The sequence below is a fragment of the Tamandua tetradactyla genome, chromosome 4 (genome assembly GCF_023851605.1).
Source record: "Tamandua tetradactyla isolate mTamTet1 chromosome 4, mTamTet1.pri, whole genome shotgun sequence".
Classification (NCBI taxonomy): domain Eukaryota; kingdom Metazoa; phylum Chordata; class Mammalia; order Pilosa; family Myrmecophagidae; genus Tamandua; species Tamandua tetradactyla.
The window spans coordinates 61,489,515-61,513,742 of NC_135330.1; the positions used below are offsets into that span (position 1 = coordinate 61,489,515).

Sequence of the window (24,228 nt, forward strand, 5' to 3'; positions counted from 1 at the left end):
TTTCTAGATTCCGCCCCCGCCCCTCCCCCTCCCCACTTTGAAAGTATCATTTTGAGGGATTACTGATTTTGGAAGGCGTCAACCCCGGGAACGAAAGGAATCACCTACTTGGAGCACTGAGAGCCAAGTAGAGCCTAGCGATGAAATTCTAAGGCTCTGGAATTACATTCCAGGTGCTGCCACCAGAGAGAAAACTTCGATGTTTTAGCTTAACCTCTCTGTATCTTAGTTTCCTCATCTGTAAAATGGGGCTAGTATGAACAGTATGTACCACATGAGATTTTCTTGAGGATTAAAAGGCTGAATAAACAAACTCCTAGAACAGTGCCTGGTGCTGGGTGTTAGCTGTTTTGTCATCCCTATTTGACTGACGTTGTACAGAGCCCAGGAGAGTGCTCTGTGATCGTGTTCCTAAATAAATTAAAATAGTTCTCCAAATTCTGGGAAAGAGAAGCTTGTTTAAATTCCAAGGTACCAAGAGTGACTCTACACTTATTTCCATCTTTCCTGATTCTGGCCTCTTAGGTCACATTTTAATCTTCCCCATCTTCACCTTGTTTAGTTCCATTTTCTTGAGTCTTTATCTTTTTGGTTTGTTTTTTTTTCTCTTTTCCTTCCTTCCTTCCTTCCTCCCTCCTTTCACAATTTTTGAGAAAGGCAATGCATTCTCTTCTTTGCCTCATTCTTGGTTCAGCTGTGTTTTTCTGTGTGGAAAACAGGCCTCAGAAAGGAAGCGCTTTTTTTTTGAACTCCCTAGGTATCCCCTGAGCATCCACGGCCTGAGCTACTGGCTCAGGATTGGATGTGCATTTGTGTCTCTGGGGCTTGGTGAATTTCTGGAGAGAGGGAGCCCAGGTGTCTCTGGCCCCAGGGGTAGAGTCAGGTGGGATGGGCTGGGCTGTTCCTGGAGGAGCTCTGTTCCCTAGACAGCTTCTGTGTCACCTGCCGCTGGGGCTCACCTGGGAACCTGGAATATCCCAGCTGCCTGGGCAGACTTGATGTGAGATTTTGGATAGGTGAGGGACAAAAGTTTCACCTCCAAGTTTCCAGTTGTGGTTGGAGGATTTTCTAGGAATTTGGGCCCTTCACAAGCTCCTTGCCTGATTCCTTGTCTGTGCAAACAGGTAGCACAGGTATGGGGTGAACTGGGTGACAGAGAGGAAGAGCAGACTACTGCTGCTCAACCGTGCTGGTCTTGGACAATGAACTCCTGCCTCTCCTTTCTCTGACACCCTAACCCCCACCCCAGGAGTTGGGAAAGTGGGGTGTCAGGTGTGGCCAGAGGGTTGGTTTTTGGTGCTTGGAGATTCTGCAAGTGGGCAGTTTCCAGTGAGGAGAACTAGCCATTGTAGTCACCCCCATTCATTCCTTCAACAGAAATTTATTGAACACCTATTACGTGCTGGGCAGTGGGGCTCCAGGTGCGAACAAGATTTGTAATGCTTCTGCCTTCAGGGACCCTTCTTTCTAGACAATAAATAACTTAAAAATGAGAAAATATCAGATCATGTTATGTGATGTGAAAGAAATACAACAGGGTGATGGGATAGAGAGGATGCATGTGCAGCGGGTGGGCTGCCCTAAACTGGGAGGCCAGTGAAGGCGGCCCTGGGGAGAGCAGCTCAGCTTAGGCCTGCAGGGTGGAAAGGAGCCAGGCACACAGATACCAGGGAAACAGGATTCCAGGCAGAAGGAAGAGCAAATGAAAATTCCCTGAAGCCAGAGCAAGGTTTGCAACGGTGATGCGGCTGGAGGGCAGTGAGCTGGGAGGGGAGAGACTGCAGAAAATGGAGGAGGAGGGCCTGAGCGGGTCACACTGGACCTCGTAGGACTGGTTAGGGGCCTGAATTTTAATGTCAGGGCTGTGGGAAGCCGGTGGAAGGTTTTAAGTAGTGGGAGTGACATGAGTTATGATTTTAAAAGATTATTGTACGCAAGAAATGGTAATCATAGTTGCCCCAGGGGAGGGAAACTAGATGGCTGAAGGATGGGATGGAGAAAAGATTGTTTTTTTTGCTGTAGACCCTTTTGTTCTTTCTGAATTTAGTACCATGTGCATCTATTATCTATACAAAACAAGCAAAAGCCTAATTCAAAAAAAAAGGAAAGCGTAAACCTAAAAAAATGTATGAGAAGAACTTAAGTGAAAACATAGGTTATAAAGCTGTCTAGTATAATACCAATTGTGTAAAGATGGTTATGTATGTATATGTATACATATGCCCGTCATGCACATGTCCTTAGATGTCTAGAAGGGTGCGTCCTAATGTTTGCAGAAGTTGACTCTGGATACTAGGCATATGGGTGATTTTTATTTTCTTTTTAATCCTCTCTTGATCTTTCCAATATTCTACCAGTCATCATGAATTACTTTTATACATGAAAAGTAAAGTTGTAAGAAGAGATGACTTCAGCTGCTAAATAGAGAATAGCTTGAAGGGAAGCAGAGGGGCCAGTTAGGAAGCTTATATAGAATTGAGGAGGCAGAGTTGATGATTTGGATTAGGTGGACGAATCGGAGATTGGCAGGCAAACCCCACAGGACTTGTGAAGGCAACGTTACCTAATTGATAGTCACCTAATTGATAGTCGGCTCTTGCCTAGAGAGACTCCCCCTTCTCTACCCCTCAGCTCAGCTTTGGTGCTCAGGAGTGCTGGGGGGCAGTAACGGTGAAGGGTGACTTCCAGCACTGCCGCTTTGGGAATGTTTCAGGCTCCACCTACGTTCTTCATCTGCTTTTTGTTCCTCTGGTGGGGAGGGCCCATCCCTGACAATTTGCTATTTTGATAATTAGCAAGAATGAGGGAGCAACATGATATGGATAGTGAAAAAGATTTAGAGCCAGGAGAGACGTTTGCCCCGTAACGTCTCCAAGCCTCTGGTTGCTCATCCGTGGAATGGGACAATAACAGCACCAATACTTACCACTTAGAAGGGCTGGGAGGCTCAAGTCCGAGCTTGTCTGCGGCAGCACTCTGTGAACGGTAAGGGCTATGCAGTTTGTCGTCAGGCAAGTTTTTAATTGAGCTAGGCCAATTCTTCCAGGGGCTCAAGGTGCTCCTGTCCTTGAGGGGCTGACACTCAACTCTACAAAGGTTTCCTTCGCCCTGGGGGTGCTTTGAGATGGGCCCTTCTAGGGCAAGTTCACTGGGTAGGTGGTCAGGAACCTGCCACCGGAAAATGTAGAATTCAAGTGTAGCTGCTGTCGCGCACCCCCTCCCCCACCACATTCAGGGGTGAAGCTGAGTGTTTGAAAAGGGCTCTGTGCTGGGAAGGCCCGGCCAGGCACACAGTAAATCGTGCTTTGAATAGGAGTTATTTTTGTGCTCAGTGTTTGCTTAAGAGGGCTCGCTCCTGCCTGAACTCGCTGCGATCCTCACCCTTTGCTAGTCCCCTTCTTGGAACCCGGATGTGTTAGCCAGGGAGGCTGTCACAGTGCCTGTCACCAAGTGGGGAGCCCAGGCCCAGGGAGGATACCTCCACATCTCCTGTCACCCCCTCCTCCACAAGAACATGACTGCCTCTTCCTTGGTCCTCCTTACATCTCCTTGGGAAAACTTGATTTGGAGATTGCCGACCAGCCAGCTTAGCAGGGCCACCTCCAACTTCTGCCAGCTTCTCTGATCAAGGGTGACTGTGTTTTTATCAAAAATGCAAATACTTTCTGTGAGCAGCAGTGATAAATGGTAGTTCATCCTTAGAGTGGGGTGGGGTGGGATGTCCAATTCCGTTCAGCCAGGTAAACCTAGGTACCTTTTATATGCCGTGGACCAAGCCTGAAGCCTCACGGTAAAGGCCAGCACAGCTGCCCTAGGAAAAGGTCTCCGTCCCTCTGGCATGGTGGGCAGCTGGAATCACGTGGTTACCTCCTGCCTCTCCATGCTTCTCCAGGCAGATTGGCTTTCCTGCCCTAGGGGGTGGCAGGAGGCCCTCCCTGCTGGAGGAAGACTCCTGTTTCTGTGACCTGCCTCAGAGCCCTGAGGCCCCTCTGCTGGCTCCCTGAGGGGCCGATTCCGGTGGTATCCGGGAAGAGCTGGGTGGACCCAGAGGTGTGACAGCACAGAGGTCAGGTCTTCCGAGAGTCTTGCCGGGTGAGAAGGAAGTGGCCGGGGTTTCCCCTGCCTCCTCCCAAGGCCATCGGTGGGCAAACCCAAGGCCAGGCCCGGCTGAAGACGTGCTGTGTGTGGCCTGACTTCTCAGAGTGCCAAGTGTGCCCCTGGGGGCAAGCTAGAGGAGAAGGGGCTGACGTCTGTGTGCAGATGCTGAGGATTCCAGCCAGGGGTGTTTATGTGTGCGGGCATGTGTGTGAGTGTGTGTGTAGGGAGTTGTGGAGGAGAGGGAGGACGAAATGAGAGCAATGTCTCCAGCTGCAACCTCTTTTCCTAAATAGCACTTACTACCCAGGCCCTTGGCCTTCGTCACTCTGGGAAGTCAGATATACATCTTCCAATGAATCTGGATTCCGCCATGCTTGATGCTAACAGCATCCAGATTCCCCTCCCCCCACAAGCAGTGGCCTTAGCATTTAAATGGCCTTGGCATTAAGCCCCATAAGGTAGGGTTGGGGGGAGGGGTAGCAGCCTGACCCCCCACATCGTCCCATTTTGTCTTCCGGAACACATATATCCAAGGTAGGGTTTCCGTGTTTCAGCTCGAGGAGAAGAGAAAGAAGAAGGAGCCACCTAAGACGGGGCAGGGACACTCCCTGTTGGTTTCCCCCCGGTGCATTTGGTCTGTAACCCTGCCAGACCTGGAGCTCTCTGGGGGATCCACCCCAGAGAAGGCCAGACTGTTCTCCCTTCTGCCTCACCTCCCCCAGGCCCCACCCCCTGCTTGACTCAGAATGGAATGTGCAGCCTGTGGAACTAGTTCCCAGAGGGCCTTGGCCCCAGCCCCCTCCCTATCCCCCACCATGGAGAGGGGGGAGGGGGGCTTGGGGCTTGGCCCAGCTCCTTGGCATGGCTGGCGGCAGCCCCACTGCCAATCCCATGACCCTGTGTTGAGTTGGGGCAGAGATGGGTGCCATGGGGCCAGATGTGGCTATTTTGAAGGAGCAGCCAGCCTGGGAGTGCAGGGGGTGGTTCCTTATAAGTACAGGGGGCAGGGGCAGGGGGACAGCAGGCAAAGCAGACCCCTCCCCAACTCCAGGAGAGCAACGTGCTTTGTTGACTTCACTTTGAAAATTGTGGCTCATTTTTATTTTCTTATTTCTATGTTTCTATGGTTTCCACAAGTAGTAACACAAACAAATGTGTTACTTTTGTGATCAGAATTAAAAGGCTTTAAAATATATCTAGAATTCCAGATAATGAAACAGAAAAAGTCATCAGTGTTTTGCCTATGGAAGCAACACTAGAATAGCAGAAAGAGGGGTCTCTCGTGGGAGGGTCATTGAGGAAATAGGAGAGATGCCTGTAAGAAGGGCCAGTCCCATTCATAGTGACAAGTTGAGTGGACCGCTGGACTCTCAGTGGGCTCTGGGCTGGGGTGGGCTGCCGAGTGATTTGGGCCCATGAGGCCTCTTGCTCAGGCCCCGGCACCTGGGGGGAGACTAGAAAAGGAGCCAAGCCTTGGCCTAAACTGCTCAAAAGAATGAACTCTTGCCTAGCCACACCAGGCAGGGCCTGTACCCTCCACCAAGTGGAGAGAGGGAATGGGGCAGAAAGTCTCTTCCCACCCACAGCCCTACTGCCGGAGCCCGAAGTCATTTAACCAGTCCTGTGAAGCTGTGATTCCGGGCATGTTCTTTGGGAGATGGAGGAGGGTGGAAAAGGAATAAGGAATAAAAGGTCCTTGGGGGAGGGGCCGGAAGGAAGCCCTTGTACAGGTACGCAGGGCTCTGAGGCAGGTGGAGGAGGAGGACATGAATAGGGAGCTGTTCAGAGCAGAGGGGAACAGCCCCTTCAGCTCCTGCTGTTTCTCTGGCTTGCTTGGCTCCCCTTTCCTTGATTGGTGGAGAAGAGGGGTGTGTGTGTGTGTGTGTGTGTGTGTGTGTGTGTGTGTGTGTGTGTGTGTGTGTGTGTGTGTGTGTGTGTGTGTGTGTGTGTGTGTGTGTGTGTGTGTGTGTGTGTGAGTTGGGAGGGAGGGCTGCAGTTCTGGAGCCCGTGGTGGCCCCATACATCTCCTGGGGGACGAGGCGGTGCCCAGGAGGCAGGCCAGAGGTAGCATGTCATTGGCTTCTTGCAGTAAGCCAGTGTCAAGAAGGAAAGGGAGAGTGGACTGGGAGGAAGGAGGAGAAGCTGGAGAGACAGAATAGTCCGAGGAGACGCAGGAGGAGACCCTCTTCTGCCTCTTCTTCTCAGTTTCAGGCTCTCCAGAGCATCCAGGTTTCAGTTCCAGTCTGCCTGGAGAGGGGCAGGGCAGTGGGTGGACATCCCCCTGCCCTCTCTTCCCTCTCTGTAAATTGGCTTTCTCCTACTGTGTCACAGTGAGCAAGGAGTCTCAACCACCCCCTCTCTCCCCAGGGGGCTGGAGGGAGAGGAGTGGGTAGGGAAAGAGCTGATGATGGGATCTAGTGGGGTCCCCTGGCTGGACAGGTGGTGCAGCAGGGGAAGGGCTCCCCTCTTGGTTGGGATGAGGGGGTCAGCCTTCATTCACAGATCCCCTGGCCAGGAGACTCCCCAGCACCAGAACGGGGTCAGGGAACAGAGGACAGGGACTTGTGTCAAATCTTGCTTGGGGTAGAGGTGGGTGGCAGTAGGTCTTTCTCTTTGGTATCTGAGGGAGTCAAGGGATGAACTTGACTGCTCTCTGTCTGCTGGAGACTTGTTGTAATAAGTATGTAAGTGTGAGTAAATAGGGCCCTAAAGTTGTGCAGTGCTCAGTCTGTACAATTGTATGTGATGGCTCTGTGGGAACTGGCTTAAGGTATCAAGGAACTATCGTTTTTCATAATTTAGTTCCCCTTCTATCAGCTCTTCCCATCCTTAGACCCATATTCCTCAACATGACAGGCCTCAGTGGCTGGTGATTTTTGTCCGTTACTCCTTTCCGAGTTACTCTGTTCCTCCTTGTCGGATTTGGAGCTTGGGGAACCAGAGTCGAGAGAAGGACTTGTGTGTGTGAGTGTGGGTGTGTGTGAGAGTGGGTGTGTGCTCGGTGGTCTGGAGACCATCACCACCCATCTTGTTGAGTCAGAATCTCTTCTGGACACAGGTGTGAGAGACCTAATGCTTCTCTAGTCAAGACCAGTTGGGTTTAAGAGATCTCAGGTGGAGCAGGTCAGCCTGAAAGGGGGCAAATGGGGAAGAGGCAAGGGTCCTACCTCACCTCCCAGTAACCCTTCCTCCAGACCCTCCTGCCGCCCCTCAACTCATGGGGTCTTTGTATCCTTCCCTTCATCTCTTCCTCTCCCATCCTCAAAATTTACCTATCCCTCATCCTTCAGTACCCTGCTCTTTGATTTCTGCAGAGATAACTGGCTAATCAGATTCAGTTCATGTCTTGGTGGCAAATTTAACAGGTAATTCCAGAGACTTACTACCTTTTTAATCAGCATAGGGTGACTCTAAATGTGGGAACTTGGGGTGAGGTGGAGTAGATCTTTGGGCCAGTGGGGGCCTGCTCCATTCCTCCAGGAGTGCCTGTGTGGGCCATGCTGAGCCAGGCTGGGGTGAAAATGTGGAACCAAGACTGCCCTTATAGAATTCATACTTTTGGGGAAGATAAAGGAAAGTAAATAATTGATTGCTATGTTGACAGACAAATGTGAGGGTTGGAAGGTACAGGGCAGGGTGCTTGGGAACACCAAGGAGGGGGCACCCCAACAAGACTGGGGCAGTCAGGGAAGGCATCCTATAAGAGGGAAGGCCTGGAAGGTGAGAGGAGATGGCTTGGAAAGAGCGAGTCAGAGAGAAGAGACGGTTATAAGGGCAGATCTCTCCATGTCTCCTAGGGCTGCACTTTGGTCTCCAAGGGCATGTAAAAGGGTTCCATTCCTCCCCAAGGCCATAAGAGGCATTAGGACTTTGGGGAAGGGTAAGTGGTAGGCATTCAAAGAAGGGTGACCAGGGGATCCTGGCACCCAGAGGCTTCTGTCAGCCTGAAGGGTGGGAGTGTCTGAGTTGTGTGTGTCAGCCCAGGAAGCATGGGTTTCGGTGGGCACTAACACACTCAGGGCATGTGGGTGCTCCGTGTGGGGTGACGCCATGAGTTCCGGCAGGACCTGGACACAGTGCGATGTGTGGCCCAAGCTGCCGAGGGATTGGAGCCCCAAGCATCCCCCAGGTGGCTGTGGGGGTGCAGAATTGCTCGGGCCAACTGCAAATTAGCTAGGCTGCTGATAAATGCCTTTGCTGCTTCTCTCCTCCCCTCCTGAAAATCAACAACTGTGTCAACAGCGGGGTGATTGTGCTTGGCGGGCAGCCTCCAGGGCTGCCAGGACCGGGCAGGTGCTGGCAGGGGCCCGCCGGAGCCCCATGCTGGGAGCAGGCAGGGCCGGGCTGCCAGGGCTGCAGGATAAACAAGGCCGCACACAGGCTCGGCCCGGGAGGGAGGCCACAGGCAAGCAGGAGGGGAGAACAGGTGTCTCAGGAGCTTTGCAGACAAAGGACCTCTTGTCCCCTCCTCCCTGGCCCCCCACCCCCACCCTGGAGCAGCCCGCCTCCTCCCTCCCCTCAGTCCCAGCCCGGACACTAGTGACCAGGTCAGCTATAGTGCTGGGAAGAGGGGAAGGGCTGTCCTGGCCTCAGACTCCCTCTTCCTCTTGGTATTTGTTTTTCTTGCTTTAGACAGAGGGAAAACCAGTCCATTTGGGGTTCGAACATGCTGGTCCAAGAAGCAGGAGATCCTCCTCTGAACATATCCATAGGAAAGCCACGAGGCCTCTTTGGGTCTCAGTTCCCCACTGGACAGACAGCAAGATCCCTCAAGCCAGCCGAGAGATGGGAAGTGGGGAAAGCACGTGGAGCGTTTTGGAAGAAAGAAGTGATGACTGGAGAGCTGTCTGGAGTGATGGAAGGTGGGGAGGCTTGGGAGCATGGGATTCTAGGTAGGATTTGGGGCTGAAGGTGGCTAGGGCATAGAAACACCCTCTTCTCTCCTTACCTACTTCTAAGGCAAAGCTTACACCCTAGCATATGCCACACGCAGCTCTAGGGACTGGGGATGCAATGAAGAAGGATGTAGTAGCAGCACGGCTAGGCAGGACAGACTGACAGACTCTGGGGCCAGACTGCCGGTGTGATCTTGGGTAAGTAACTTAACCTCTCTGTGTCTCAGTTTCCTTATCTGTAGACAGAAGGTGGTAATTGTAGCTGCCTCATGGGACTGCTGTGAGGGTTAAACAAGTGAGTAGATTAAAACAACCCCTGACCATAAAGTAAGGGCTATATAAGAGAAGGCCATTGTATTATCCCTGACCCTGAGAGAGTATGAGGGGTTCAAATCTAGCCAGAGCCTGGATAAAGAAATAATTAAATTCAAGCAATTTAACTAATTAAATTCTGCCAGGGCAGAGAGGTATGGAAGTTCATATTTGTGCCCAAAGTACAGGTTTGTGAGGGTGATGGCCAGAGAAGTGGCCTGGACCCGGCTGCAAAGGACCTGCCTGGGTGCAAAGAACTTTGGGCTCTTCCCTGCAGGCCATCAGTTACTCCAAGATGGGTGACATGTTTGGGCATCCTCAGCATCTCCTTCCCATCCCAACACATTGAGAAAATCCAGTCTCACCATCTCTGGCATAGCCTTCACTTGATAGGAAGATAGGGGTGTTAGAGTCAGAAAGTTCTAGGTTTGAATCTTCTGGATTTTAAATCTTGATTTCGGGACAATTTACCCGATTTCTTTGAGCTACATTTTCCTCATCCATAAAATGGTTCAGTGTCTCCTTCATGGCAGAGATATAGTGAGGATTACAGAAAATAGGCCCCAAGTGCCTGATGTATGGCAGGTGCACAGTAAACTGTGATCTTGCCTGCGGCATAAAACCTCTCTGACCCTCAGTCTCCATAGCTGTAATGTGGGCATGCACGCCGGACTGTCTCCTTTCCATGATTTTCAAAGAGGTGATGGGCCAGGCTGTCCTTGGGTTGGTAAGCCAGACCCGGGAGGCCCAGGACTCCCGACCTTACACAGAAGGGCCAGAACCAGTCTCCCCAGGGGCATCAGTGGGCCCTGCTGGGCTGTAGCCATCAATCCCAGCCCTGCCTGCCTGGGCCTCAGGTGGTGGGGCAGCCTGTCCTGCCTTTCCCACTGGGATTAAGCCTTTCAGTTAACCTGTGACATTCTCCCCTGACTGCTGTGCTGGTGTTTGAGGCACCTGCCAGGCAGCCAGGACCAGTGGGTGCCACAGGAGCCCACGACCTTGGGCTAGCTTCTGCCGCCGACTGGCCAGGTGCTCCCAGGCCTGTCACTTAATCCCTAGGACCTCACTTTCCCCATCTGCTACTTGGGAAGGACCCTTTCCACTCCTCCCGGGATAAAATGAGAATGCTCTGTCCCTGTGGAAGCAGAGAGTCAGATGATGACGATGAGAGGCACACCCACCCTGGCAATTGCTGCTTCGGCTTCAAAATCCAGGTCTGGAGTGAGACTCTCCCTCACAGTGCCTACGCCTGCACCTGTGGGATCCCCCCACGGTGTGCTTCCCAGGGCTCGCATCCCGGGGAGCCTCACAAAGCCTTGTGCATTAGGAAGGCAGAGAGTATATGATCCCCCATTTTGCGGATGAGGAAACTGAAATTCAAAGAGGTGGGCCCATCCAAGGGGTGGGCTTCCTGAGTCCCTCACTGGCCCCTACTCCCAGCCGCGGATCTGCTCGGGGCTGGGGCTGGTCCACATGGCATATCTGAGCTTTGTGCAAAACAAGTGAAAACCCATGTTAGGATGTTGTTGCGTGGAGCCCTGGCCTCCTGCCCTGGCATTTTGCTGTGGGTTGAGGAACTGGTGATGGGAAGGCACCGAGGAATATCTGGGAATCATCAGTGGAAGGATGTCTGCCTTGGCAGAGGCCACCATTCTCCTTCTCTCCTCCTTCACTTGCCACCATGGCCATGCCCAGAGCAGGCACAGCCCCGTTCTCTCCTCCTCTCCTGCAGTCGTGTTTTTTCTGGTGGTCACTAGGGGACCTTGAGGTGAGATGAGAGCATTGAAAGGAGTCGGTACAAAGGAGAGTGCTGGGAGATGGCACCCAGACAATACTCTGGAATCACCTGGCTCGGTGGTCAGCCTTCCCAGGTAACCTTGGAAACCACCCCAGTAAGAAAAAGGCAGGAAGAGCCATGGTGAGTTTGGGATTTTTTTCCAAGGGCCATATGTGTGTTTACATGTGATTTGCATATAGCCAGTCCACGAAACAAAATTTTATAATCTTTCTTTGGGCAACTTCAGGTTTGCCTTTTGCTGTTGTTCTTTTTGAAGGTGACTGCTTCTGGTTCTTGGCTCTTGCCTTTTCACTCCTGTCCCGTTTTCTCCCCTGATCCCTCACAGAGGGCAGGTGGCGGGAACAGAGTCATCTTGGGTCATCCCTGCCATTGATCCACTCTCCCCGGGGTCAGTGCAGAGGTCTGGACCTGCTGCGGTGGGGGCTGCTCTTTTACAGAAAACCACTGGCCCAACGTCCCCCACCCCAACCAATGGCCACTTCCTCACCGGTGAATGGAACACAGGTGCCTTCACACACAGGAGCTTAGCAGGTACTCAGTAAAGGTGAAGAGCAACAGAAATTAGAGATAGGAGGAGTCCGGGGAAGCAAAAACATACCATCCAGGCTTTTTAGGGCCAGGCTCCTGGGCCTGTGAGGCTGGTGAGGAGGAGGGGCCCTCTGGGGGTCCCGGGGTGAAGGAATCTGTTTCCCTCTCAGCGACTGTGGGCCAAGGGAGCATTTATTTCTCCTCTTTTCAGCCCTGCCGGAAATAGCGATGAGGTAGAGAGGAGCAAAAGGGAAGAGCAGGCCTTCTATTATTTTATTTTTCATACCGAGAATCTGTTATTAACAATTTATTACATCCGGGATCTCCTCGGCCAAGCACATTCTGTCCTCCAGTGTTGGGGGAAGACTCTTGGGGGCCATGGCAAGAGGCTGCACAGGAAGGAGGACTGGGTCAACAATTTTATGAATGCCTTTGAGGTGTCACGGCCTGTGCTAGGTGCTTTCTTGGCAGGGGCAGAGCCCAGTTTGGGCCCTGTCCTGGATGGCCGTGCATCCCCAAATGACCCTGGGCAGCGGAGTGTGTGGGCTCCCCACCCACTCTTATGCCCACTGGGCCTCCGGCTTCCATCTCTGTCTGTGAAATGGGGCAGGGCAATGAAGCTTAGAGCAGAATTGTTGCGTTTCTCGTGATGGCAGGGCCTGGGAAGACCCCTTGAAGGAAAAAGAGAGCAGCTGGGTGTGAGAGGCCCCGGAAGAGGGGAGCGGGCAAAATGACCACCTCTGTAGGAAGAATGTCACACAAGAAAAACAGCCCCCTTTCTGCAGAAGTGCTGAACTGGTGGAATTTAGGTCTGCGGCTGCGAGATCAGGGCGGTAGATAGAGCTCTGCGGGCGTCCGGGCTATGGGTGCCGGTTGTTGTCTGGGGTTCCGGAAGAGAATGGAGAGGGCAAGAGCAGCACCCATGGCACCCTCTCCACCGAGCTGGCCTCCCCGCTTGCCTGGGCTCCGCGCCGGTCCCTGCTGCTGGAGGCAGGTCCCCTTCCTCCATCTACCCCTCACGTAAGTTGGTCTTACTTTTCCTTTGTTTTTCCCTCATTCTTCTCCCAGCTGCTTGACTTTTGACTAGAAATAGCTACATCAGCCTCTCTACAAGGGGTCAGCATCCCCAGGGGGCCGTAGTGCCAAAGGGCAGGGAACTCTGCAGGACATTTTCAGGATCAGGGGATGTTGGTACTTGAGCCCCTGGGCCTTGATTTCGTGGCTGGGCCTCTGGAAGGAGCCCAGGCTGCTTTGGAGACAGTGAACCACCCAAGCTGTTGATTCCTTGTACCCCCACCACATCTCCCAAGCTTGGAGCCGCTGGGTGGTTGCTGAAGGGCAGATTCACTGACAGGATAAGAAGGGTGAGCTCTCGTGGGACACTGGAGAGAGCCAGGGCAGAGAATGTGTGTTCCGTGCAGGGGAGAGGGAGGGGTGTTAGACTGTGAGAGAACAGGCCTGGGTTCCAGCTGCGAGGTTTGGGCTATTATTTTATTATTAACCTCCACACAGCTGACAACCACCCAATCCTGAGACTGGTTGCTTGTGCTCTGTTCTCTGGGATGACGGCCTCCTCCCCAGGTAGCTCAGGGCCCCTGCTGGGAGCTCATGAAAGGATGGGGTTACATTCAGCATGGGTAAGTTTAATGTGTATGGAACATGCACCCTGGGCCCAGCACCGGATTCTGGACTCCCCCAGAGCCCCTCTGTGTTCTGCTAAGACAGGTGGTTCTAGGACATTTCTGCAATGACTGAGCCACTGGCCTGGTGGCCGAGGAGCCCTGCTAGATGGGCTCATGGGTCCAGTCATGTAAGCGACGGTGTTAGTTCAGATGGCAAAGTTAGGCAGAGTCCACCAGAGAGGGCCAGAGAATGTTTCTGTGAGCTTTCAGAATGGGTGGCTCATTGATTCAGGCCGAGGGTTCAATCTCATTGTTCTGAGAAAAATTCCAACAGAATCCTGCCCTTTTCCTCTCAGTTCAAAGACATTTTTGCTGCCTCCAAATTACCAAACCATCTGGTAGTCCAGATAGCTCACCCGCCAGGGCAGGTGGGCTCCACGGGTGAGGAGGCCGTGGCTGGCAGCCCTGGGGAAATGCCCCTTTTCGTTGTCTGCCCTGACCCTCCGAATCAGTCCCACTGGGATCAAGGTGAGCATGTGTGAGCCATCTTCCTGGGAAATCCAGTATGTGCAATTTCCCAATGAATGAGCAAGCTTATATTGTACAGGATTGAGGATATTAATCTCTAGATGTCTTTTTAAAAGGAAGGCTTGATATATTTTCGAACAGATGAGCTGCTTGGGGGGAGTGGATAAGTTTTACCAAGCGCTTATTGTGGGAAAAGGCCCTGGGTGAGGCTGGGGAGAGGAGACCAGACCCTGCCCTCAGGGAAGCTCTAATTTGTCTGGGGAGGTGAAACCGAACCACGGGAAACAGAGCTGCATTGTGGGAACAAAGATCTTTTCAGCAGGGTTGCCCTGGGTGCCAGGGCGTTGGAAAACTTCCTGTCTCCATAGCCTCAGGTTGGGAGGCTGGACGTGCAGTGAACTCGGACAGACCCGGGTTTGAGTCCGGCTCTGCTTCTTCCGAGCTCTGTGATTTCTGGCAAATATTAGAACTTTTTAACCCTATGATGTGGAAAATAATAATAACTATCTCATGTGGTTAAAAGGATTCAATGAAGCGATGTCTGCATGGCCATGAGTGTAGGAGCTAGAGTGAGGAAGGCCCCAGTGTGTGGGAGCTGACCTTCAAATCTTTGCTGTGATGTTGGGGGTTGGGGTTGGGGGGAGGTAGCCATCAGGCCTTGCTGAGGACACTGCGACTCTCCCGTGGACATGACCTCTGTAGGATCTGGGAAAGAAGGAGGAACCCTCTTCAGGGTCTGGGGATGGACTTTATTGGCTCGGACACCTTCCCCAGCTTCCCATAATATTCCTTCTTCAGATGGGACACATAGATGCACTGTGTGACCCTGGCCAAGTTACTTAGCCTCTCTGTGCTTCGGTTTCCTTACCTGGAAAATGACACTGACGATGGTTACTACCATGTGGCACGTCAAGAGGATTGAATGGAAAGGACTACATGGAAAGTGTTTAAAACGGTGTCACCACATGGGAATCTCATACAGGTGTTAGTGTTGCTATTACCTGTTGCTATTTTATTCTGTCATTGGAGTGATCCTGGCCCACTTTGAAAGAAAGGAGAGTGAGAGCTGCTGCCCTAAGTGTTCTGAGAGCTTGGAGACAGGGTAGGGATGTAGGGTGGAGGTGGCTGAGGCGTGGTCTCCAGTTTGTGGACCCAGCCATTCTAGTCGGAGTAACAGGTTAGAGAAGGGATGAAACTGCTTCTCACAGACCCCGTTGCCAGGTATAACAGAATGGTGGTCTGGCCCAGAGTGTGCTGCCTTTTATTCTTTCTTGCCTCTGAGGGTGGATAGCTGTACACCGAGTAGGATCTATTTTTGTAAAACCAATGAAATTCACGCACAGTCAGGGAGCTTTGAGACATGAACTCACCACATTTGCAAAACCAGGGAATTTTAATAGGAAAACAGCCTTTAACTAACCTTTGGACTCTGGCCGCCCAGAGAGGTTGCCTGCCGGAGCCTGGCAGGAAGAAAAGCCCGGGTGGGTGTGGGGGGCTGCCTCTCCCTCCGACCACACTGATGGGCCGTCTGCCCCCCTCTGCCGCCTGCTCCGCACCCACCCCCACGGGACGGAGAGGCCTCCTTGGGGCTTGGGGTGGTGATGGGGATAACTCCTTGTGATCTGGCTTTGGAGTCAGCAAACCTTAAGATGAATTCCACTTCTACCCATTAGCTATAGTTTCCTCATCTATAAAATGGGTTTTGTGGCTGCAAAAAATCTCTCTGACGTTCTCACCTTGTCGAGATCACTCAATAAAATGCCGGGAACTGCTGTTCTCTTTCTGTTGACGCGCTGCAATATGTGACCCTGATTTGGGCTGCATCTCAAAGGTGGAAATCAGGAGCTTAGCAGCACTTTCATTTCCACAGCATCAAAGGCCTTAGAGCCCTCCCCCCCCCCCCACCCCGCTATAATTTTACCCGTAAGAGAAGTGGTAATAATTCACTCCATGTGTGAATGGAAAAACTGAGACCCGGGAGGTTGGGTGGTTTGTCCTGGGCCCCACCATAAGTTAAAGGCGTCTAAGCCCCTTCCGTGCATATTGGGCTTTATAAATAAAGGACTTTGACATCTAGAAAACATCTGTGCCGAGGCTCCTAGCATTCTGTGTGGCATGTATTTTGACTCCTAATTTCTCCTAATAGATGGAGAAACTGAGGCTCAGAGAATTTAAGAGACTTGCTCAGAATTCTACCCTGAATTCATGGCAAAGTTTGGGCTCAAACTCGACTCTTGTACCGCCAGACCAAGTGCCATTCCACTGTGTACTCGGGCGTCTAATGTGTGTCTATGGAAACCTTCTCTGCAATGAGTTTTTCCCTCTATACTGGTCGGCCGGTTAGGATGGATGGTCATGAGCCAGGAAGGAGAGGGTTAAATTCTTCCTAAGCCACAGAACTGGTTTTGAGCTGGGCACCTCCAGTGACCCCATCATTGACCCCCACCCCCGGGGTCAGGGCGGCAGGCTGTGGGGGAAGGGAGCAGAGCAGTGTGCGCTAATGGCCCACTGGGGACAGAAGGAGGCCCAGGGAGGGGAGGGAAGAAGAGGGAGGCTCATCTCTCTCCCTCTTTGGACAAAGATGTCAGTGCCTTTTTTCTGTTTCCATAGGAAATCCCTAAGGATTCCATGCCGTGGCTGCAATCAGCGTGGCCTGGGCTGTAATCAAGCCACGTAGCACATGCAGCTCTTGTAGACACAGGAAACCCTGTGACGTATTCTTCTATATCTTGGTTAGTGGAAACTGGGATCATTTTCACCATAAAGGCACCAGTAATAGAAAATGGAAACATCAAATGCACGTTAGGGTGGACGGGACTTTGGTACCAGCCTGTTGTTCATTGAAGAGGAAAAGGGAGTATTTGGGGCCTACAGAAGTTAGGTTTTTTTTGTGGATGATTCTCTGCAAACTGGGGGGGCTGCTCAGTTCCCTCCTTCTCTCCCCAAGCACCCACCCCACCCCCACCCCGGTCACGCCCCTTGATTAGCACAGACCTTCGATTAGCTTTGACTCACAGGCCTTCTGATTGAGAGCTGCAGTTAAACTAGACATTTGTCACCATTTTCTCTTAAGTGGGGAGCAGTGGAATCACTCCCCAAGGTTGTACAGCAAGCCAGCTGTAGAACTGTTCTGGGAATCAGGTGTCGGCCCAGCGCTTTACTCAAAATCGCCACCCCAAAGTCATCTGAGGAATGGATTTCTGGGAAAGCTAAAGGAATACCAAGGGAAGACTAAGTCTCTTCCTCTATCCCTCGCTTCCTGCCTCCCATCCCCCTCCCCCTCTCCCATCCAGACCCTTCTGACTCCCTGCTGAGGAATCCTCAATACCTCTTGTCTCTGGGTTGCCGAGTGGAAATCTTTATTCCTAGAGTGAGGCCTGGAGGGCCGGGCCTTCCCGCCGGTGGGGCGGGTCTGACACTGACTGGCTCTGGCCTTTTCCACACACTTCAATCAGTGACGTTAATTATGGCTTTGTGAGCTTGGGGTTCTCCGAGGGCGGCCGGACTCAGCCCTGCTGCTCTTCCTGACGCCCCATCTGACGGTCACCACCAGCCTGAGAGGCTGTCTTTATGGTTTTGTCTCTGCCTGTCTGTGAGATTAAAGGTGCTATGCAGGCCCCAAGAGATGCTGAGCCAAGCCGGTCCCCTTGGCAGAAACAGGGAGAGCTTGGCTTGGAAGTCCTTCTGCAGGGCCCCTTCCTTCCTACCTGTCACAGGGGCAGGGTGGCTGAGGCCCAGCAGAAGTGTCAGGAGGGGAGGTGGCAATGCGGGCGAGGACGTTTCAGTAATGGTTTGACTCTTTAAATCAACTGTTTCAGCCATGAGATAAAGTGAGCTATGGCGCACCCCTCATGTGGAAGATATGCCACTGTTACAAATGACTTTATGAAGAATTTTTAATAGTTTCCAAGTTTGAATAGCACGAAAACCCCCCCTGACATACTAAGTGGGGTGAAAAGTACTATACGATATTGCTCACAAATTCAGTGATGAAAAGACAAAACGACTATGCATAGCAAAAAGATTTAATGGAATTACACCAAACTGTTATCAGTGACCACCTTTGGATTGCTGGGAAAACGAGTATCTAAAATTTTTGTTTTATTTATGATATTCTAAATTTGGCAGATTATTTTTTACAATGCGCACACAATTCCTTTTATACGCAGAAAGAAGACTTAAATAATTGCTAAGAATATAAGGATGCCCACAACCATTGCTTGGGTATATGTTTTTCCCAGGACCCTTGAAGTAGACGGCTCTGCTCCATGCTGTTGAGAATTCAGGGGTGAATGAGGAGCTAAGGGAGAAGGAGAAGAGGTGCGGAGATAGACGGCACGGAGAAAGGGCCAGAAAGCAAAGAAGAAGTATAAGTGTGAGGGAGTTCAGGGGTGGGGGCAGCCCTGTGCCCTCTAAAATGAGGGCACTCATTCGCACTGGAAGGTACTGTGGGTAAACTTGGCTTTGAATCACCCCATCCCTCAAGCAGTGAAAGGTAGGCTGTGTCCAGTGCACTGTCTGCTCTTACCTGGTCTCCTGCATGGCTGGCAGGAGTGAGTGAGGCCTGTAGCCTGGGAAACCAGGGTTTTTCCCGCCCCCAGCTTGCCCTTGACTTCTCTACCATCAGCTAAGTTACCATCAAAGGTCTGGTTCGCTCCACTCCACCTCGGGGGCGGCCCTGGCCCTCTGAGGTGAGGGGTGGGGGGCAGGGCATGCGGGCCCCGGGAGATGGCCATCCGTGGTTCTGGGCACAGCAGACCAGTGGAAGAGAAGCTACTTTAACCTAGAGCTTAGGACGAGGGACTCAGCAGTCTTTGGGTTCGGTTGCTTGGTCACCACTTCCTGGCTAAGCTGTTGGGCAATTGCTGAGCTTCCTTAAGCCGCTGTGTCCTCACCCGTGAAGCAAAGATAATAATAGTAACTATTTCACAGGGCTATTGAAAGAATTAAAAGACCCCATCCGTACAGATGACGCTCGGAGCATGTCATGTGCCTGATATCTGGTGTCTGTCTGGTTGAGAGAGAGAGTCTAATGCTAGACTTCCCCAGGCCCAAAGGACCTCTGTGCCTCAGTTTCCCCATCTGTAAAGTGGAGATGATTGTACCACTTACCTTGGATGATTATTGTGAGGACTAAATTAATGTGAGTAGAAGTGATTCAAACAGTGCCCAGCACATGGCAAATGCTTGATAAATGTTAGCCCTAAGCACAGGGGGTCTTTGGCTGATATACATCAAGGCAACTGAACTAGTTTATGTGGATATCTGCCAACTCATCCGATTGGCCCAAGAGCCCCGTCTGATCAGCTTGTGACCATTACTCACTGGTTAAACATTTCAAATGCCATCTTTATTAGTTTTATTATTAGCATTGTGGGCCCCAGTTACCAAGATTGCTCCCAGGACTATACCTCAATCTGCTCCTTTCCCAGGACTGGCTCTTTTCTTGGCATAAGTGGTCCTGCCTCGGTATCCAGAAGAGACTGGTGGTGAAAGATGGGGTCCAGGCGAAACAAGGCTGGCTGCTTTGGAGATTGTTGATAAGTATTTTAGATGAAATCACTGATCAGCTATGATCCTGCTTTTTTCCCCTTGCTTCCCTGCCCTTCTGAAAAGGAGCCAACCCAAGGAGGAAAAAACAACTACTCATAAATAAAGGGGACCATGAAAATAAAAGGAAAGAAGAAATCTTGCTTTTGCGGCAGGCTTGGCTGCGATGGGGTAGATAATGAGAGAGGAAACACGGCCTTCATCGAGAAAAAGAACGGAACACTTTGTTCACTGGAAGAATGAATGCTACTCAAGCAAGAACTGCTAAATTGGGGTTTCCGATGCACGAGCTCATCTTGGGAGAGATGGTGTGATTAGGTTCACACCAGGCCCAGCGGCGTCCCACCCAGAACCCCTGGGGTTGAGGGAGGGGTGACTATGGGGGAAGCAGCCGACCCGAGCAGGGTGCCTGAAGACGAGGCCTGTGGAGTTGGGGTCCAGCCTCTTACTGCCGTTCACTGCCCTTCTCCTCCTCGTCCACTCAGTGTACCCCACTGGAAGCCCTCAGATCCTCTCTCAAGATCTATCTTCTGGGGAGCCATAGGGAGCCGCACCACCCGCACCACAGGAGGAGAAGCTAAGGTCCAAGTGTATGTGCTGCTTATGTATGCCGGCCCGCGGGGTCCTGGCCTCCCATCAGCACTGCCTGACCCCTTCCTGGTGGCTGGTGTTGACCAACTGCTCTGTCTTTCTTCTTTTGCCTCCCCATCTTGATCGCTGACCCAGCTCCCCTGCCCCTGACCGAAGCAGAAAGATGGAGAAGAACTAGGGAAAGAATCAAATACCTTTCCTGAGCCCTGGGAGACCCCCTCTGAGTTGGAGGGGCCCACTTTGAGAAGTCTCCCGCATGAAAGGTGAGCATCCTACCACCGAACCACCTCTGCACCCTGCAGTGATTTTAGGCACCAAGTCCTGGGCCTTCAAAACATGCCCTGGTTTGGGGCTGAGCGCTATGGCTGGTAGAGAGGTGTCCTGGAAACGCTTTCATTCGTTCAGCCATTCATTCCCTCATTCAACTGCAACAACAATGCTTTGTGCCAGACACTGTACTAAGTATTTTATATACAATAACTTATTAACTCTCTAACAGCCATGAGAGAGAAGTATTGCTAGCCCCACTTTATAGCATCACATGGTTAAGTCTCAAGTCTTCATTGAGCTCCCAACTAGAGCACTTCACATTGGGTAGCTAACCCCTTCCCTGCTTCACACTTCCCCTGACAGATCTAGGTTATGATGATTATACCCCTTATAAGCATTTGGTGTTGTTGAGGGCCAGGCATCATTTGGCCTGAATCATCTCCTTCAGTCCTCAGAACCACACTGTTGGGTGTATATCACCAGCCCTGTTTCATAGGTGAAGGGAGTAGTATAGTAGGCTTAGGGAGTGTTCTGGTTTGCTAGCTGCCGGAATGCAACACACCAAAAACGATTGACTTTTAATAAAAGGGGATTATTTTGTTAGTTCTTCAGAGGAAAGGCAGCCAACTTTCCACTGAGGTTCTTTCTTATGTGGGAAGGCACAGGATGGTCTCTGCTGGCCTCCTCTCCAAGCTCCTGGGTTCCAACAACTTTCCCCAGGGTTTCTTCTTTCTGCATCTCCAAAGGCCTGGGCTGAGCTGAGTGCTGAGATGAGGAATGCCGAGCGGCTTGGGCTGTGCTACACTGTGCTCTCTCATTTAAACACCAGCCAATTAAGTCAAACATCCTTCATTGCAGCAGGCATGCCTCCTAACCGACTGCAGATGTAATCAGCAACAGATGAGGTTCACGTACCGTTGGTTTATGTCCTTAGCAACAAAACTAGGTGCATTCACCTGGCCAAGTTGACAACTGAATCTAACTACAACAGGGAGTTAATAAATTGGCCTAATCCATGCTGCCAGGAAAGAGGGGGGTTGGGATTTGTACCAACATCACTTGTCTCCAGAGCCTCCACCCCACCACAGGCCATGGAAGCTTAGTCCACAGGGCTTGGATTTGTCACACGCTGAAGCAAGTGTGCCCAGCTCACACCAGCACTGACAGAAGGACGAGACTTCTCCCAGCCAGGCAGGCAAACAGGGCTGCTTCTAGGCTGCTCCCGCTGGACCCTTTCCTGGCCTGTGGTTCTCCCTCCTGTCCCCACTTTTGCTACCCTCCCAGGGTTGGCAGGAGCCTGCGAGTGCAACAGAGCAACACTTCACTCTCTTGTGCTCCAGAGGAGATGAAGGAGCTTGTAAGCGCTGCTGAGCTCTTGTGCCACTAGGCCAGGAAGGCATGGTGGCTGGGCCAGAGAAGCAGGGACCCTGGGCATGTGGGTTTCCTTGGCCAATGCCAGTCCTTCCAACCTGTTTGCTCTGTGCAGGGCCTGGGGGTCTGACTAAGGAGAGACACCCGCCAGGGTTGGTTGGGGTCATCAATAAAACATTGTGACAACAAACAACCTAAGGTGGAGTGTGAGACAGCGCCAAGGAGAGACAGATGGAGAAGGAAGAGGGGACAGGCATGCCCAGCTGTCCTCTGTGTGTGGGTCTTCTGCTCGTCTGACCAGGTAGGGGTAGGTGGAGGCACCTCAGAGGGAGGTGGGAAGGGTTTGGGGAGCAAGCACATTTTGCTTTTTTACGAACATCACATTCAGTCCTCTCAATAATCCCATGAGGTAGGTATTATTCATTCCATTTTAGAGATTTCCCCATGGTCACACACTTGGTAGGTAGTTTGTGGTAGAGCCAGGCTTTGAACACAGGTCTGTTTGACAACAAAGTCCTTTTTCTTTTAGCCATGCTGTGATGCCTCCAGGTGGGAGAAACTGGACATGCTGGGATGTTGGGGTGGAGGGTAGGGTGGGCACTCTGCACCCAGGAGCTCTGGAGATGAGGGGAGAAGGGAAAGAGGAGGGAAATTTCCCTTCCTGCTTTAGATTTCTCCCTCTCTCCCTCCTCCCCTGAGGACACATCCTGTACCAGATTCTTTAGTTATACATCACTTTCTAATTCCAAAGTAGGCATTGGAATCTCCATTTACACAAGAAGAAACTAAGGTTTTGAGAGGCTGAGTCTTTTTTCCCATGTTCCAAAGCTGGCTTGCTTTCCTTTGGCTAATTCAAAAGAATTCAGAACAACTTGAATTCTATAAACTGTGAAGACAGTGGCTGATCTATCATTGCTGGACTGGATCCTGCAGCCCGAGGTAGAGGGCAGGTGGCCTGGGTGCAGATACCACTGGGCCATGGGTAGACGTCCTGCTCCCAGGTGCCACTCTTCACCTCCCCGTGGGGTTTTGTGAGTGTTAAACAGGGAAACGAACGGAAAGCCCCTCACACAGCATTCATAGCCAAGGAAGTGCCAGATCTCTTCTGCTCTCTTTGGTTCATGTTTGGGGCTATCCCTAAAGGGAGGCCGCGGACAAGGGCGGTCAGCCTGCACTAACAGTCCTGCTGTGTGCAGAGGTGCAGGAGGGTGCTGCTCCTGCAGTAGGCTGGGCGGCCTGCCCTGCCCAGGACTCAGGCTCGGACCTGGCCCCAGGGAAGCAGGGATGGGGTCTGCAGCTGCCTCCTGGCACTGTGGGTGGGCTGCTAATAGGGCTGGCGACAGTATTAGTCCCTTCAGAAAGACCTCCCAAAGAAGGGATCCTGAGGACACTCTCTTTTACCTCTTCACAGTTTTACCCAGGCTTTTGGGGGTTTTGACAAGCACACCTCAGGCTGGGGGCCTCAACTGCGCTCACTTCCAAACTGTTCCCTCAGCCTCTTTCTTGACTCTGTCCCCTGGGTTGGGAGGTACCTGAGAGACCTTTGAACCGATGGAGAGGTGGAGGGGAACACAGCAGTCCCTCAATTTGCCGTGCTCTTGGGCCAGGGTCCACTGAATCCTGGGAGCTGAGGAAGCTCTGTCTGGAGCTGGGGTGCAGGTGGGGGGCTCCCTCTCATGCGGGCTGGAGGACAGGAGCTCAGGGGTTCACCGAGCCTCAGTCTGGCACATTACCAGGTGACATTTCAACCTTGGCCAGCCTGGAAACAGCCCAAGGATCAGGGGTGAGCTGGGCTAGACCAGATTGGGCCACACCTTGGATCTGATACCTCCTCATCCAGGGCCCACAGAGGCTGGAGAGTGCAAGGGGGGACTCTCAGGAAAGCTTTGTCTTGAGCCTCCAGTCAGCCCAGCTCCCAACTCTGAGTAAACATCAGAGATAGGATCGGGCGTAGCCAGGAAGGGTGGCAGGGTGCGGCCAGGGAGAAGAATGGCAGGATGTGGCACCGGGGCACCGTTCTGGGCACCCACGCCTTGGGCTATTGTTCAGGGCTGCCTGAGGCTCTCAACTCTCTGGGGCTTTGAGAAGGAAGTGACATTTCCCTGGGACTCAGGCCCTGCCCCACCCCTGCTATGTGGTTCTCCTTCCCTGGCGATGCCCCCTGGCACCGCCCATTCAGGGCAAGCATGGGGACGGGAGGCAGCAGTGGAAGGAGTGAGATGTGTATCCAGTGGGGAAATGTCATCGGCCCTCCTCGGAGGGTCTGCCTGTCTGTTCAGGCTGTCTTCCCGAGCCCCTGAGTTCTGAGTCACCTCTCATGCTGCAATGACTGGAATTTTATCTCTTTATCTGCATCTAGTTTATTTGGGGATGGGGGTGGGCTGTTGTTGTGGAGGAAGGAAGAGCTGAGAGCAAAGACTCTTGATTTCAATCCAGTTGTTGGGTGATTAGAAGAGGAAGTGGCTGGTAAATTGATTGGGGTAGAAGGAGGCTCGGTGTGTGCCTGCCTGTGTGTGGTGGGGTGGGAGGGGCCTGGAGAGCAGTGGCACCTGCAGGCTGTTCTGTTGCATAAGAGCCATGCTCCATGCCACTGGCCCTCCATGGAAGGCGGGTGCCTCTCTATGCCTGCCCTGGGCAATGGATTTGGGGGGCCCAAGGCACCAGC

General features: G+C 52.2%; 1 protein-coding gene across 9 annotated transcripts in view; it reads left to right on the forward strand.

Moving 5' to 3' along the window:
* Window positions 1-24,228, forward strand: part of SOX13 (SRY-box transcription factor 13) — a 51,446-nt gene that overhangs the window by 7,925 nt on the left and 19,293 nt on the right. For 2 of the 9 annotated variants that reach the window (XM_077157481.1, XM_077157482.1), the window contains exon 1: window positions 8,971-12,651. The exons of 3 other annotated variants lie outside the window; for them this stretch is intronic. In XM_077157481.1, the coding sequence (XP_077013596.1) occupies window positions 12,494-12,651 (158 nt within the window). In that variant the 5' untranslated portion in view covers window positions 8,971-12,493. 4 more of the 9 variants (XM_077157487.1, XM_077157488.1, XM_077157483.1 and 1 more) reach the window with 4 other exon arrangements.